Source organism: Homarus americanus, unplaced genomic scaffold (assembly GCF_018991925.1).
Source record: "Homarus americanus isolate GMGI-L3 unplaced genomic scaffold, GMGI_Hamer_2.0 scaffold25483, whole genome shotgun sequence".
Taxonomy (NCBI): domain Eukaryota; kingdom Metazoa; phylum Arthropoda; class Malacostraca; order Decapoda; family Nephropidae; genus Homarus; species Homarus americanus.
The window spans coordinates 2,168,339-2,186,610 of record NW_024726235.1 but is presented as its reverse complement, the minus strand read 5'-3'; the positions used below and the strand labels follow the sequence as shown (position 1 = coordinate 2,186,610).

At 40.9% G+C, this 18,272-nt stretch overlaps 1 protein-coding gene across 1 annotated transcript in view; it reads right to left on the bottom strand.

The window, feature by feature from the left end:
* The window catches only part of LOC121865421, an 83,827-nt gene that overhangs the window by 19,432 nt on the left and 46,123 nt on the right, over positions 1-18,272 (bottom strand). Inside the window, exons 7-12 of the mRNA XM_042364803.1 lie at positions 13,810-13,891; positions 8,146-8,217; positions 6,462-6,612; positions 5,549-5,652; positions 2,893-2,975; positions 276-477 (exon numbers count right to left, since the gene is read on the bottom strand). Coding sequence (XP_042220737.1) covers positions 276-477; positions 2,893-2,975; positions 5,549-5,652; positions 6,462-6,612; positions 8,146-8,217; positions 13,810-13,891 — 694 coding nt within the window. The remainder of the gene's footprint in view (positions 1-275; positions 478-2,892; positions 2,976-5,548; positions 5,653-6,461; positions 6,613-8,145; positions 8,218-13,809; positions 13,892-18,272) is intronic.

Below are 18,272 nucleotides of genomic sequence, written 5' to 3'. Positions count from 1 at the left end.
TTTTTTTTTCCTCCCAAACAACAAGCCTTCCTCTTCAATCTTTGTCCTTCTTACCTTTCTTTCACACTTCCTCCTCACTCCGTCCTCCTCCCTCCCACTCATCCATTCCCTTCCCCTCCTCTTCTAACCGTCTTCTCATCCATCACCTTCGACCTCCCCTTCTCAGAGACCCCCAACCCACCCTCTTCTCCTCTTTCTCTCCATACTCCCACCTCTTACTTCTTCTTCTCCTCCTTCTCCTCCTCCTCCTCCTGCTCCTTCCTCCTCGTCCTTACCCCGGAGTCCTGGATGATCACGCCCGGGTGTACTTTGACGGCAACGTCGACGCAGATAATGTTGAGGGCAGGAAGCTTCATGATGGAGAGGGGCTTGACGACACTTCCAGGCCAGGAACTCACACAGGGCACGGGGCGGTTCACATAGGCGCCCATCGAGATGAGGAAATAAGCCAAGAAGACGTAGAACAAGTTGTTGAATCTGTGGGAGAGAGAGAGAGAGAGAGAATGGGATCTGATGCCTGTATCTAAAGTAGTGTTGGGGAGAGAGGGTCATCCTTAAGGCTCTCTCACGTCAATGTTTACAACTCCTCGTCGAAGAATATTTTCTGTTATGGAATCGTCTTTTGTGAGGATCTTTATGACACTGATGATCAAATCTTGGCAAAAAAAAAAAACTCTGTCATTTTCTCAGACATCGTAGTTTAAACATTCACTCTGGAACAATTAACTGAAACAAATTTAGTCAAATTAACTGAAAACAAATATCCAAACATTCAACTTTGTTTTCAGAAAATTAAAACCCGGCCGTATTGATTTTACTCCTGAATGGTAAAACCTTTACACTGCCTCTCATGCATGGGCTGTATAAATACATGGAAATATATGCGTTTGTTTACTGACACACACACACACACACACAAAACACACACATCCATTTCTGCAATATACACACTTCTCAATTTCAGGCAGACTGCAGGAAGGGGGAGAGGAGGGGGATGATAGGGAGGGAGATAGGGACTACAGGAGGGAGGGAGGAAGGGAGAGATAAAGAGGGAAGAATGGACGGAGGGACGATGAAAGGGATGGATGGAGGGAGAATGAGAGGTAGGGAGGGAAGAAGGGAGAGAGGCGGGGAACAGAATGGCTCAAAACCTTGATTTTTCTTTCATGATTTATGCCACAACCACCACCACCACAACTACTACAACCTCTACTACCACCACCACCACAACTACTGCAACCTCTACTACCACCACTACAACCTCTACTACCACCCTACTACCAATTTTCACCACCTCACAACTAATACAACCTCTACCACTAACACAACTACATACAACCCTACTACCACCAATTACAACCTCTATTACTACTACAACTCTTCAGGTTACTTGGGAATCTCTCTCTCTCTCTCTCTCTCTTCTTTCTCTCTCTCTCTCTCTCTCTCCACTTCTTTACCATCCCCTCATTCCCTCTTCCTTCACCACCTCTCCTCTCCTCCCCTCCTCTTTTATTTAAGGTTCTGTTGCTCACTGAGGTTAATATGCCACCACAGACAAACAAGATAACATGAGTTGATATCCTGTTATGTGATGAGAGACAAACAGGATACCTTCACTTGATATCCTGTCTGGTATGTGATGAGAGACGTACTGGATACCTTCACTTGATATTGTGTTGTCAAAAGGTGATCATTGTGTTGTCAAAAGGGGAGTATTGTGTTGTCAAAAGGGGAGTATTGTGTTGTCAAAAGGGGAGTGATGTCAACAGACGGGTGATGTTGTCAACAGGTGGGTACTGGCAGGTGAGTCACAGCACGCACCTGGTGGAGAGGGAAGATCCTACTTCAGCCCTTCTCAGACATGCAGCCAACAAGAGCACCTGAAGACTGTCTGGAGATCACCTCACCCTTTCCACCTCCTTCCATTCACTACCTCACACAAGCACCCTTAAAAGTTATTTTATTTTAGGTATTGTCAGCGGATATTAGACGTGCGCGCCACTTAATTATTAATTAATTAGTGAGTGTTGGGAGAGGGTGAAAGCGCAGAAAAACACGCTCAGTTTTGAGGCTTCGTTTGATCATCCTAAGATATCGGTTTACCTGAGGATATTTATAGCGTGGGTGACGTCAGAAGTTCGGAGGCCACTTGACCCAACCCAGGTGAGGAGCTGCTTACCCCTCCTGATCCTCATTGTGGCGTTATGGGTGGGCGGGATCTCTTTACAACCAACACTAGCATACACAATGGCCAGGTGCAATACACGTCAACATGCTAATGCAAGCAGGAGTTTGGGGTTGAAACTGTATGAAGGCAAACTCGATTTACGTCAATAGAGAGGAAGGATCAGAGCGAGGAGCAGAGAGAGTTAGGAGCAGTGAGGGAAGAGCAGAGGAGGGGGTGCAGAGAGGGAGAAGCAGGGAGGGAAAAGTAGAAAGGGATAAGTAGAGAGGGATAATTAGAGAGGAAGGAGAAGAGAGGTATAAGTAGAGAGGAAGGAGTAGAGACGTGGGAGGAAGAAGAAGAGTTCATCGGGAAAGGGCCGTCATGTGAACAGAGTACTTGTACTATTGGCAGTGTTAACTCTCATAATATGGTTGTGAATAAATCACGGGGAATGTTCACTGGCGTTGCCTCATGTTGACACAGTGCCGTCAGCTGGTGAACAGGTTCAAGATGGCGAAACAAACTTGTACTTGGTGAATATGAAGACAATTATGTCTCAATACTACAACATATGTATAAATCTATATTCGCCTGTAACATATATAAATGTCTATCTGCGTGTCAAGATTCTACTTAGTGTGTGTATTTGTTTATACGAATGTGAAAGACAGCCATCAAAAGATGTCTTCTTCACGTATCAATTAAACACGAGGTAACTGACTCACCTGTTCTTCACGAAGGTCTCCCATTTAGTCTTGAGCAGGTCGACGATGGGGCCCTCCATCAGGTCAAGATGTGCCTCTTTGTTCTGCCGGGAGAAACACCAGCTTTAGTGGATCAAGTTACGCAGACCTTGTGAGCCCGTCAGTCTCCCTCTCTCCCTATTTCTTTTATTTAAACATGTTTATATTGTACGGATTACATTATAAACACAGAAATAATTAGTCTATCAAAGAATTGACGCACCATTTAAAGTGTTTTTTTTAATTACTTAGAGAAACATCAAGGATAAAGGTGTTATTCCATAAAGCTGTGTGCCTATTACAAAACATGTTTGTATTGAGAGTGTTAGCTCGGGGCACCTCTACTGCTGCTCTCGTTGGGTAGACCCCACGTAGCAGCTGCTGTTTTTGTGGTGCCAGGTGGAGTAGATGAGCTGTTGTTCCTTGAACAGCACCATAAGTCCAGCTACGTCCCTCCTCTGCTGTAGACTTCTCTGCTGCTACTGTAAGCAGTCCTGTGGCCTGGGACACGAGTTGCATCGCTGCCACTCGGTAGAAATTAGCGAGGTGCTACTGGGCAGCGCCCGAACCAGGCCAGATAGGCGTACTCCAGCGCAGATTGGATCTGGGACTTGTAGAATTTGTAGGGTGCCGTCTGGTGTGAGTAGTGCAGGATGCGGCGTAGTGCTGTTGCCTTGTTTAAAGCCTTTCTTGCCGGTGCTTCTTTATGGGATCAGAGATTTACTGTAAGATGAAGCCGAGAGTTACCCCATATATGTCCACTTGTTTCATCTCTTGGAGTATTCGATCAGCCATTTGTTGAGATGTATTTCCTTCCAGTCGGCCACTTCTTCTGGATATGATGAGGGACTCTCTCTTCTCTCACTCTACGTCTCCAGATTAAAACTTTCTCTCTTCAACCACTCAACCATCGGGGTGTACAAGTATAATATCCTATATCTCAAATACTTAGCATATAAAATAACTCTGAGGACCATCCGTAACCAGGGATGATTTACAAGATTTTCTGACATTATAATTCCCATAAGAGTAATTAATCAGGAGGTGGATGAGCATCGCGGGTCTAACTTTACACATTACCGGATGATTTAACCTCAAAAACTTCCTTTTAATGGCGTAACATAAGTGCCCATGGATTAACCCAATAGAAATACACCATAATATGAAGCCGTAATTTTGACATGCTATTCAATCATTTCATATACATAAATAAGACACATACACATACTCAAAGATACATAAAATATCCTCTAGAACACGAACCCACATGAGGTGCTGGTGACAAGACATCAGTGTAAAACCTTACGAAAGGCCCATCATCACACGAAACACATACATACATACATACATACATACATGGCAGTAGGTAAAACAAGCACACCTCTCCTTACCATAATATTACGACGGGACAGTGAGGTGGGACCCAGAGGCATCAGCTGGATATAATATTTGTCTCTCAATGACATTAATTATATTTCAGGAGTTAATAATTAATTCATGTGGAAGTGTGTAAAGGCAATTAGAGGAAACTTAAGAGTATTTTAAAGGTTTTACTCTTATAACTACTGTACGTGTATTTAATGTTATGTGATTTAGGAGATATTAAAGACAATTATGAATAGATAATTTTGGGTTTATATTTTATTGATGTTCTTCATGTATGTATGTATGTATGTATGTATGTATGTATGTATGTATGTGTTTTCTTGTGTGTGTGTGTGTGTTCCTAAACTCTACCATAAAAAAAATCTACGATAAAATTAATACTGCCTAAAAAAATTTCATATATATTTACGACCTTCGCCCCCTCCCACGTCATCGTTCAGGGACACACGATATATATATTAAATGTATAATGACGCCTTTGCCTACATAAACCCAAAGCATCAAATTTCACTTTCTAAATAAAATTGTTTCTTTTTTTGAGTAAGATTGCCATTTTTTTTCTGAATACGATGATTTATTTTTATCGAATTGTAATCCTCTAGTTGGAAGTTTCAAAGACGTACTCCAAAAGTTTATTCTTTTAACGTAGGTAGTCATATGTTTATATTTTTACGGTATATGAATACATTTCCGCTCTATCGAATGTAAGGATAACGTAATTTGTATTCATGTATGCAGTGTGGCAGTGTCTCATCAAACTTCATACACCCCGGCACGAGGAAGGCCCTCCTGGGAAGCACTGAACTCTCCCCTCACCTCTTTGTCGCCGTGGGCATTGTCTCCCTATGATACTCGTATATTTCCCTGATACTTGTATATCTTCCTAATTCTTGTATATGTCCCTAATACTCGTGTATCTCTCTAATATTTGTAGATCTCCCTAATACTCATCCCCTTTCTCACGGAAACACAAGATATCCCTAACGCTCGATTTCCACTTTATCTGATGTTGGTATCGTGGGAATACATCATTTCTGAACCGTCACAAGTTCACAACACGAGACCATCCATTACTTGAACCTTTAAGATGCACGTGTTGTAAGGATGATGATTTAAATACCTGAGGACGATGATTTAAATACCCGAGGACGATGATTTAAATACCCGAGGACGATGATTTAAATACATGAGGACGATGATTTAAATACCTGAGAGGACGATAATTTTACCCCCCATGAGGTTGAGGACTTACCCCATAAGCGATGAGGTTGAGAGCTGACTTGGTCTGTGTTTCTCCCGTCTCCACGTTGATGGTGTCCAGGTAATTGAGCGGGTAGGCGGCGCAAGTGATGTTACCTGTAGGAGAGGTGGGGAGGTGAGTGAGTGTGTGTGACCATAAAAAGTTACATCATCTGCTAAAACTAAAAGATAAAACACGCACACACACACACACCAGTGTTAAACAGAGGTGAACAGTGGTGAACAGTGCTTAAGTCAGTGAGAACAACTCAACAGTAACAGTCGTACCCAAGTTAACCTTCACACAGTGAGGTCCCAGGTACCCAGTGATAACGGCCCGTGAGACCCAACAACAACCAGAGATGTGTTAATCCGTCTACGATAGGAAGGCCTAAGACCACACCTCACTCATATAACACCATCTGTGAGGGAATTACTACACCACGTCAGGTCCCTCATAACACCATATGTGAGGGAAGTACTACACCACGTGAGGCCCCTCATAACACCATCTGTGAGGTAATTACTACACCACGTGAGGTCCCTCATAACACCATCTGTGAGGTAATTACTATACCACGTGAGGTCCCTCATAACACCATCTGCGAGGTAATTACTACACCACGCCAGGTCCCTCATAACACCATCTGAGGGAACTACTACACCACGTGAGTTCCTCCTAACACCATCTGGGAGGGAGTTACTACACTACGAGTTTGCTGTTCAACACCTACATTAATCTGTATGTTCACTGTATGTTCCTTTACCTTTCTCTAATGAAGGCTTTTGTTAAACCATCAAAGTATGTAATAAGTCATTTATGTCCAATGTATATTTTCAGCCTTCGGGCTGCAGAATTTTTTCAATAAACCGTTAATTATTATTATTATTATTATTATTATTATTATTATTACACACACACTCACCAATCTGCCAGTAGATCTCTCTCTCTATGTTGAGGATGTGGAAGAAGATGTCCCTGTGGGCGAGGATGGCTGCCAGGGTCAACGGAATAAGCCCCTGCCGGTTTCTGACGCTGATGGTCCCTCCTGCCTCGAAACACATGTCGAACATATCCTGTAGGAGGGAAAGAAACATGTGTTGAATATATCCTGTAGGAGGGAGAGAAACACGTGTTGAATATATTCTGAAGGAGGGAGAGAAACATGTGTTGAATATATCCTGTAGGAGGGAGAGAAACACGTGTTGAATATATCCTGTAGAAGGGAGAGGAACACATGTTGACTATATCCTGAAGGAGTAAGGGAAGGACAGGCCTGATTCAACAACAGTGGCGCCAGGTGTCAATACGAGGCTGGGATAGTAATGAAGGTGTAGTATAGTACTAAGGATTAACTCACACCCAGGAACTATGTAGCATGACCTTGGCGTCAGGTAACACTGTTAGGTTGAGATACAATATGTCACAGCTCTCTGGTATAGGGTGAATATATGTGTGGCAGTTGGGTGTTTTGACGAATCCAGGTAAAAAAGTCACAGGTAAAAAAGTCACAGGTAAAAAAGTCACAGGAAAAAAGTCACAGGAAAAAAAGAAAAGTTAACTATCGAATTCTCACATTTTTTAAGGTTAATATGTCAACCTAACCTAACCTAACCTAGCCTTTATTACCGGCCACCATAAATTAATTGTGACTTTTTTTTCCTGTGACTTTTTTTCCTAGCCAAAATTGTGACTTTTTTCCTGTGACTTTATTACCGGCCACCGTTTTGACGACAGGTTGGTGTGGTGTTGTGGTTATATTTCTGGTACCTGCACAATACTGCCAATAACAAAGGGATGAAAATAACAATGGGAAAATAAAGTTAACTGGTGCACCACACGACGGCAACATTTCCAAGAGAGAGAGAGAGATTCACGTGATTGGCTACCATTGTCGTGACGTCACTAATGTAAACATAACCATGTGTATACAGTAGTGTATTGTATGGATCAGCCCGGAGATGGCCTGGCGAGGGGGACGCGTTTCCGCCCATAAATTGACACGGGTTCCAGGAAGGGTGTGGGAGGGAGGGAGAGAGAGAGATCATCTGGCAGGGAAAGTAGGACAGGAAAAAAAAAGCCTAGTAAGATAGGGAAGAAAAAATAACATGATGTACGAAATGAAAAGAAAAACAATGAACGAAATGAAAGAAATGAAAACATGATATACGAAGTGAAAGAAAAAACAGTAAACGAAATGAAAGAAAAAAAAGAACACGACAAACAACAAAGTAAAGAAAAAACGAAAGAAAAAACACGACAAACAAAAAATGAGAGACCAAAACACATTAGATAATTATGACAGAGAAAACGCATTACAGGTTAACCACCATCATTCGGGAGGTGGGAAGGGAAAGAGTTAGGTTCCCTTACCACAATCCCAGAGTGCTAATAACGAGGACTGTCAACCTGATGTATGAACCCTTGTCAATTATGGAGCCAAGGGAAGGGTAATTTGATCACGATAATGCAAGATAGGAGTTTTTAATTCTCCCTCTTAGTTACACGTGGAGAGGTAATAATGATAATCCTGCCTCTGGGGAAAACACCGCGGTAATGTATGCATGACACACACACACACACACACACACACACACACACACACTCACCATTTTGTCGTAGATAACCATCATGTGGGTGACTGTGTTGCCGTTGGTGTCCTGGAGGTCTGGGTTGGCTCCCTGTACATAAAGAATAAGTCACGGTATTAGTAGTGACGTAATTTATTCGTAAGGAGTATAGCTCATCTCAATAGTAACAACAAGAATTGAATAGTTAATGAATTAGGGAACTATCGACTCTATTAGAGGTAAAACTTATTTTATAAATCACATCATTGAAATAAAACTATAACATTAGCCCACACAATATGTCCAGCTGGTGAGTTTGTATACAATAACAAACATCTAGATGATTATATTTAGTCAAATGAAAGTCTTAATTAAACCTAAGACGTTCATATGTCTTCTTCATTTCTTTCAAAACATTCAGTGTGATGAAGAATTAATAATTAATCTTACAAACTGAAACATGCAAATACAGTATTTTGAAAACCAAGAGCTGTTGTGTAGGCATAGCTATTTTGAGTTACGTGAAAAATTACGAAGAAAAAATACAAAATTACAAAAATTTAAGGGACCTTTGCCTATTTTCTTTTGTTGATATAAGGTGGAGAACGCCATATGAGGGAGAACAGTCATGGCGTGACCACATAAGGGGACAGACGTGCCCATAGGTGCTCTTGACTTCCCGATCGTCCCACAAAATTCCCCTCAGCCGGCAAGTTTTTGCCAGCATGGGGTGTCAACATAAACGTCCCAGAAAGGCTCTCTCATGGACGCAGACATCTCTGATACGGATGCCATCGCCAGCTCGCCTGGTCATACTGAATCCAACACCTTTCAAGAGTCAGACCCCAGTGATTATGACAGTGAGGGTAATGTTTCTGTGGGAAACACTAGCCGGAGTGGAAACACCAATGCCACGAACCCTATCACCCTGCCCTGCTGTGTCCTGCTGCCCCCGAGCGAAGTCCTGCCTCATCTTCACGGCACGTGGTGCCTCAACCTGTCCTCCACCCACCACAAGCCGCACCCGCTACTGTGTCTGTGCTGTCTCCACCAGGGCTACCTATTGGACCTGAGGACACCACCCCCGGCTACCCGTACCCCACCGGCATGCCGACGCACACGCCATCACAATCACAAGAAACGGTATGTCCCTCAATATTGTCAATGCCTATGTGCCTCCCTCCACCCCTACTGTACCTGTCCCACCACACCATATCACCTCCACCCCCACTGTACTTTGCCACGCCTAGTATATTGGCAACCCTGAGCCAGGCCACACTATTTGTAAACTTTGTGGTCAACCCGACTCTCACACCCTCTCTCACTACATCCTCACTTGCCCTATGACCTCCTCCTACAGGTCTCCAGCCGTTACCAACACCTCTTCCCACCCTGGCCTGATAGCCCTCCTCCTAGAGACAGGGACCTGCCACACTTTGCCATAAACAGATAAATTGTACGGGGAATTTCCCCCCCACACACTCATCATTCTGTCACTTTATGTAACTTGCTGACAAAACCCATGACCCTTCGGGCTTTTACGCCCTTAATGCATGAGTCATAAAGGCAAGCATGAACTACGCATTCTTCCCAGATGGGCGCTGTAAACGCTTCTGCGCTTCACCTTGCACAGGATGTAAGGGGGTGCCCAATAAACTAGCCCCCTTGGGGGCAATCAAAAAAAATCTAGGGAGAACTATCCTGTTTTATTATTCTTTAACTAAATCCAAATCTGCTTGTGTGCCAACGATAATTTCTCGTGTTATCTCCTAGCACTGTTTACCTTTGTCAGGCCACCAAAATACTGAGGGAGATAGCAAGTATTTTGCCACATTGATCGCCTTTGCTTTGCCGCTCGAGTAAATTGTAAAGATTGGCTTCGTAAGGATAACATCACAGAAATGGTTCAGTGTTATGTGTTACGGCAGTTTCTCTTGAACATAAGCTCGGGCGCTCACATAAATCTTCGTTTTCTATCAGTAAGGTTTAGTATTTTTACAGAGAAAACGATATATCACGTAAACTCAAGAATACAACATCCATCATTTATTCCATTTATGAGGACGATAGCTTTAACATGGCTTCGTGTTATAAAATTTGAGAATACATGCAGATATGATTTAGCTTTCTTATTTCCTTCCAATCAGCAGTGTTTTTGTAAACTTCACGGTAAAGATTGTTAGGCAGCTTAGATCTTCTTGGGGAATTCAGAATTATAAATCAAAGTTAATTATTAGTTTGTTTACATGATCTTGCGAGCATTAACTGAGAAATATATGACAATGAGCGACACTGAGTTGCAAAACGTGATTAACGTGCAATTATAAAGCCTTTGCTTCATGTCACTAAGTATAGTATATATACAGTATAGTGTAACCTGGGTAGTGTTAGTAATTTACATTACTTTGTAATTCCGTCCAAAGGACAGACAGTCATTTATTTGACAGGTGACAGGAGGTAACTGACAGGCGCCGTGACACAAATTCTGGACTTTGGTCAGCACTATACTATAATTAGTTATGAAAGTTTTTTGTTTTTGTTTTTTACTTCTGTCCAAAAATCGATATCTATAGCGCAGTACCTGTACAAAATTTCTTAACCGATTCTTAACATTATGGGGACACACAAACACACAAAGGGCTTACACAGAGAGGGCTTGTACACACACACACACACACCCGGACGTGGGATGTTTGTATACGACTCGGCAAGAGGCCAAAATATCACAGGACAAAACGCACACAATATTTTACGCTATAAAGTATAATAATTCATCTCCACACTTGTTGTCCCTGATGCGTATAGTCCTCATAGTGGTTGTGAGTGCTAAAGCCTATTATGTTGTGTCAGATATGTGTTAAGTTGACGGGTTTACATCGGAGGTTCAGGGCTGAGAAGGATAACGTTTCTTAGGTTTAGTGTATATAAAATAATCAGGTATATACTGTAAATATGTATAGCTTACTTGAATATTTATTTAATTTTACTTTCTGAAGTTAAAATTTGTGGTGTTTCTGATTTTAAGTCCCAACTCATTTTCTTATATAAAAATGAAGAAAGAAACATTTAAAAGAATGCTTCACTTTATTAAACGCGAATTATTAAATACAAAATAAACAAAGAAAATGAAAGTCTGAAAATAAGATGAAGGATACAAATACGATAACTTGAAAAAATCTCGTATATTCAACGCATAGTTCCACAAATTCAAGGTTCGTTCAAATTATTAAAATCAAATATATCTCATACTTGTTAAATAATATAAGACTAACTGCATATTGCATTCCAAGTTACTGTACGTTATTCATAAGGTCAAGTTGTGAGGTGAAGTCAGCACACACACACAGATACATTTCCATTAAAACTTGAGTACTGTGTAATGAGGCTTCCTAAGAACGATATTCCTGACGTAGTAAAATATGAATAATTCTGGCGTGTCAGCAAGTATTAATTATTAAATAAATAGACGAATAATACAAAGACACACATACACTTGTATACGCCTATGTTGGCAAATTAAATGTGTATATTCAATAATATTCATACCACCTTACACAGTAAACGTGATGGAGGTACAATGTCAGGTGGCAATTTCAACAATAGTATGTGCTCCCTCTTCTTGTACGTGTAAATAGTGATTCCCAGAGACAAAATTTATTACCAGAATAATGGGCACCTGAATCATTTATTATCGTCACTCATTATGGAAGGTTTACACTCATCAACACGCTAACAATAAACTATTTCATACGCCATCTATTGTTCGTTGGCTGAATTACCCACATGTAGGCAAGATCCATTTTTCATTGAAGACTGAATTACTTGAGATTTAAATTAAACAACAAGAATAGCCAAGAATACGTAAAAAGATGCATTTTTGAGAAGCTCTTTCAGTGGGCTGTTTCAGTCAGTCAGGAGAGGTGTTTATAGAGTTATTTAACGCAGCAAAAGAGCCCTATAACTGGAGGCTGTCAGGGCAGGTAGGTCAACACTATGATGTAGCAGACGAGGGAGAACATGTCCTTCAGGAGGGAGGCCACCCAGGAGTCAACTTCAAGTTCTTCACTCGCTCTAGCTGACACTTTGCACCTGCAATAGTTTCCACACTTGGAACGTAATGGAAAAAATGCATGCATTTATCAAACGCTGCTCTCACTCAGTATTTACCTTAAGTGTTAAAAAAAAAATATCAGTGCAAAACATTTAAGTCTCTTTCATGTTCTCAAAAGATTTGTCGGTGAGTAAAATGTGGTGTATAACTGAATGTAAAAATCTTTCTTATCTTGACAAAAATTCTGCATTTAATTAAACTGCATGACAGCTCCCGAAAAAGCGGGCCATTAATTTTATGAATGAAACGAGCGGTCTTATAAATTAATTTACGCTCAAACTTATCTCTGAAAATGCAGCAGCTTCCTTCCTGGTTAATGTTTTCTTAGATATATTTACTATTTAGGTTTGATCAAGAAATTATCATCTCTGGCTGTACTCTATAGTAACCCGGCTATCCCGGCCTCCCTCCACGCCAATACGGTAAGAACTGTATATATCACTACAACATATTTGGAGGCCGGACGCTCGTATCTTCTCCAAACTACATCACCACCTTTACCCTATACACCACTACCATCCTCCATCGACTTGAGGGACACCATTAAGATGTTCCTTTCACGGTAATGAATAAAATCTAACCCCTAATTTCTCGCGGTGGGTGGCGGCGAATGTGTCGTCAAACTCCACGTCGACGAGGGAAAGACGGGATGTAATTATGTGTCTCTCGGTACTTTAACCGTGAGATGAATTAGTCAACATCCTTTAATGGGTAGGAAGGAGGGACGTGTCGAATAGAAGATGTCTGAGTGTACTGTATGTGAAGTAGATTGGTGTATAGATGATAAATGAAGAAAGATGGACACATACACAGAGATAGAACGAGAGACAGAGATAAACCTAAAAAAAAAAGGAACAGGGAGGGAACGATATCGATATACTGTACGTCACACAAACCACTTCAGTTACCTTCAAGCACACCAGCTGTAGAGTATTACCAAGATCACGACATGAATCTACCATCAACCGCCACCAACCCAGACTAGGCTACCAAACCGACCAGACAAACCACTTACACTGTACCAATCCCTCGCCACCACCTCCCACCACTACCCCTCCCACCACTACCCCTCTCACCACCTCCCACCACTACCCCTCTCAAACTCCTATTTCCCACCTCCGGCAAAATATGGAAAAAAAATAAAGTTTTGGGAGAAAAATAGAAGATACGCTTTAACAAATACTGGATAACGCTGAGTGTTTGTTTCTGTTTGGTTTGACGTATTCATCTGTTTCAATATGTTTGGAAATGCTCCCGTCCGTCCGTCCTACCATCCGTTCATTCATGCATCCACCCATCCGTGCGTCCATGCGTTCGTTCATGCATGTCGCCATTCATTCAAGCGTCCATGTGTCAATCCATCGGTGCGTCCATGCGTCAATCCATCAGTGCGTCCATGCGTCAATCCATCAATGCGTCCATGCGTAATCCACTCATCCGTCTGTTCGTCCATGCATCAATCCATCCATCCATGCGTTCGTTCAGGCTTATGTACTTGTGTTCGTCCATGTGCCCACTCATACGTGCGCCAATGCGTGCATCAATGTACCCATCCATCTGTGCGTCCATACATGCGTCCGTACAACACCTACCTTAGCTAGTATGAGACGGTAACACTCCTCCTGGCCCAGACAAGCAGCGAAGCTCAGCGGGTATTCCCCCCAGTACACGTACCTGTGAGATTAGAGTGAAGTGAGTGAGTGAGTGAGTTTGGACTGAGAAAGTGAGTGAGCTGAATTAGAAAAGTGAGCCGAGTGAGTGAGCTGAGGAAATTGGGTGAGTGTCAGCAAAGTGGCAGCGAGTTGAGTGAGTGAATGAACTTGGGGAGTGAGCTGAGTGAAGCAGTGAGCTGAATGAGAAGAGTGAACTGAAGGAGAGTGTTGTTCTAGCCCTTATCAATTAGTATTATATAAATATGGGCTAAGGACATATATTCGTTATATACATTCTATCACCCAGACTATTGAGTATAAGCATTTGTTCTGTCACACCTCCTAGGGTGGACAGCACACATAAACGTTTGTAGTTTCACACAGATTCACGTTACAACCCATAAATACATGTCCCCAGGCCTCCGTGAGAGTAGGCCTGTGGAGTGTAGCCTCTTATCTCTGTGTTGACGTATAGATTACATACCCCCTTACAAGCAGACAGAGAGAGGTTCGCCTAGTTTACAGTTTCACAGCTCACAGCCAGACACCGTACCAAAGAGACGTGTGTGAGCATAGCCCCCAAGGCTGTATTTCTCTCTAATTATATAAACTAATGACAAGCTAATAGCTAATGCTCAGTAGTCTGTCAACAAACAATTCTGTAACTACCAGAGCATCCAATATAACTAGAAAATCACCACGTGTGTTTACATTAAAACAAGGAACCACAAATGAAGATAACAGAACCTGTGTACACTTGTGTATACTTACAAGCTAAGATAATTACAAGTGTAACCCAGGGCGGCTGGGACGACTCAACGATTCAACGACTGTATCAAAGGTGACACCGCGAGATTACCTATTACTCTCACCCAGCTTCATCAAAGGTACCAGCGACTACTCTACACTCATTCAGGCAAATGTTAACAAGTGAGATCGTTTGATATCAAAACCCGGCCCAAACAGTGTGACCTCAATGACAGTGAGCTGGCTTAATGTGAGTTGAGTGAGTGAGCCGAGTGAAAGAATGACCTGAGTAAGAAACGGTGCTGAGTGAGTGAGCTTACTCCCAGACCACACTGGTATGCTAAAAGTTTTTCACGCCCCTAATTTTTTGGGATGTTCCAATACTAAATTAGATTTGCCAGGCCATGGCCTTCGCAAACCCCATACTTTATATTTTTTCATTAAGACAATCCTGTACCCAAAAAACAAAACAAAGAAGAATGTATTGGATGTACTGTACAGTACTGTATATGATAGATAAATAAACATTTTAGAAAAGAAAAATAAGGATACAATGCCACCCTATATATATATTTTAAAGACACTGCATGTATTGTACCTCGGTGGAGTTCAAGTACAGTACCATACCAACATTATTACTCTTATTTAGCTAAGTTTAAACATACCAGTAGGTAGTTTATTTACTGTAAAAGTTTAATACAGTATAATCCTTAAATAATATTAAAACCTAACCTAACCACAATTAAAGTATTCTTACACTACATTACACGCAGTTTATCTGAGATCATTATTGTTTTAGTTATTAACATCATTATTTCGTTGAGTTTAAACATACCCTTAAATAGTTTCTTTACTAAAAAAGTTAGTATAATGCGTAAATAATATTAAAACCACTGGCTTGGTGGCATTCTTGCCAGTTATAGTGAAGCTGTCCCAAACATTATAAAAACACTTTGATTTTGGAAAAAGAAGTTACTAGTATCAGAAATTATAATGTTAAAGAAAGTCCTCTATTACCATTTCATTTGTTGTGGCTGTAATTATAACATAATTAAAAGTACGGTTAATATTGACGACATACTCATAGCAGTGTAATTTGTTTAGATGAATCCTCTTTTTTAACTATATTTTCATCACTGAGTCCAGATATGATGTTCATTTCTTAGGCAAATGGCAAATGTTCCTTCTGGAAAATAATTAGGCCCCTAGGCTCCCACTAGTGGCACTACTTCGTCTTTTGCGGCAGTAAAATGGTCTGGCGGCCAGGCCCACGCTTAATGTTGTTACGAGGGGGTCCGACTAATTACCCAAATGTAGCCAAATATAGCCGGAATGAAGTCAAATAATGGTCCTAGATGAATAAATCGGACTGCCAATCACTTCTCGACTAGTATTTGGTGTCACAAAGTCACAAAAAATTGGTAAACTAAATTTAATCTGAGTTAATACATCGAGTGCATGTACCTAACCTAACCTAATCTAATCTAATCTAATCTAATCTAATCTAATCTAACCTAACCTAACAACACAACTCAGATTAAATTAAGTTTACCAATTTTTTGTGACTTTATGACACCAAATAATAATCGAGAAGTGATTCACAGTCCGATTTATTCATCTAGGACCATTATTTGACTTCATTCCGGCTATATTTGGGTAATTAGTCGGACCGCTCATCGTTTGTTTCATTGTTTGTTTATGAGCCACTCGGTCAGACGGCTTCTCTCACATGCACAAAAAACGTAGTTACACCATATCAACGGAATTTCTGGTCAACATGCTAGGGGGTCCAGGGGGTAGAGTTCCCCCCCAGCTACAAAGTTAGGTATGGTTAAGTAGGCTTCTTTAGTTAGGTAGGTGCGGTCGTCTAACATCGCTTTGGTTGCTTGTGTTTCTTATCAACTAAGGTTGTTACGTTACTTTAGAAATAACTCCACTTTAATCTATTTATCCAAACTATGACTGTGTCCAATGCAAAACACTGAAATTGCAGCGTTTTTTAATATTATATCGGCTATGGGTGTCATCAGTAATTACCAAAAGCACTGATGTTAAATACCTATACAAATGGATTGTGGTGGTGGGGAGCTTTCTATACAGGTTTGGTTAAGATAGTGATCCATGAACCGATATTAAACTACCAAAATTCGAAAATATACTTACTTGCTCTTTGTATGTTTCCATATCTCGCGGAGCTGCTGTGTCACCTCTCCCTAAACCTGTTTCTTCTTAGATATCAACCTAAAGTAGTGGCTTTTATCGAGCACGACGCCATTTCACTCTTCTAGTAATGCTCACTCTCTTCTGCATTGTCCGCTCTACCACTGTACTCTCAAAGCGTTTTTTGTTGTGATGAAACAGCATGTTCTCGGAGCAGTGAGGAAGGGCTACCAACCACACGATTAAAATTTGGGGACTTGCCTATACTTTCGATTGTATGTAAAGTGGGGGGGGCCTAAATTTAGTTTTTTAACATAATGCCGTTAATAAGTTGAGTAAGAGTGAACTGAATGAGTAGAGTAAATAAGTGAAACGAGAGCAGAATGAGGTAAGAGCGAGAGTTGGAGTGGTTCCCTGAGCGAGCAGTTCACTTTTTAGTTTTATTAGGATATCAAAAATTAGTTTCTAATACCTGAAACCAGAAGGTAGCTCCTACGTATTCATTTGATTTCTTCATATATATTTTTAGGAGAGGGATAAAGTAATATTGAATGACGTGAGAATATTAAAATTACGAATTATTAAAAGTGTAACACCCCACCATTGACCATAACACATGAGTTTTGTATAGGTGACAGCTGTGGAGAAGTATTTCCTTTAAAATTACAGGTAAGAATGCCCTATGGGACGGTTTTATTAAGTAGTTCGGACGAAGAAGAATTTTAGTATTTTTGGAAATAAGATGCAAGGGATGAAATAACACAACGCTGTATAAATTAACGAAAACAAAGTGTCATTCCGGAGTGGCAAGACTCAATTTGTTCTCAAATTACGCTAAGATCTATTTTAAACATATACTATGAGAGATACTGATACTTTACGTGATTAATAATATAATAAATATACTGTGCGATTATATAAGTAACAAGTTATAGCATGGATAATGTAAATTTGAGTAAGATAAATGATAAATTGCAGGGACTTGCTTGTGATGGTGAGATGTGAACCACGGGGCTACGGTCCAGCTGTGAGGACGGCGACTGCGCCACCTACCTGTGAGTACCTGAACTATTTATAGACACTAATGCCTAATGTCATCTAATTCTAATGTTATATGCTAAAATATCTTTGGTAATACTGGAGGAGGTGGCTAACATCAGAAGGAATTGTTCAATTTCGTTCGTTCTTGCCGGAGATGTTCTTTGGACAGTAATAATGATACAACTTTCTCCTATAATTTTAAGTATTTTATTTTATTTTTTGGTCTACGATGATAACTCACCTGCAGTGGGCAGGTCGTGAAGGATGAGGAAAAATTGTGGAGTTAAACACAGCGAAAAAACTGACCATATGATGCTACTGTAGGGTATTATTTTACAAGGGGACTCTCAAAAGGTGTTTGCAAATGAATAGTTGCTATAGGTAATATATCCCTATCACTTTTCCTTGTTGAATTTGTAATACAAATTACAAATTTACATCTAAGCGAGGTATTT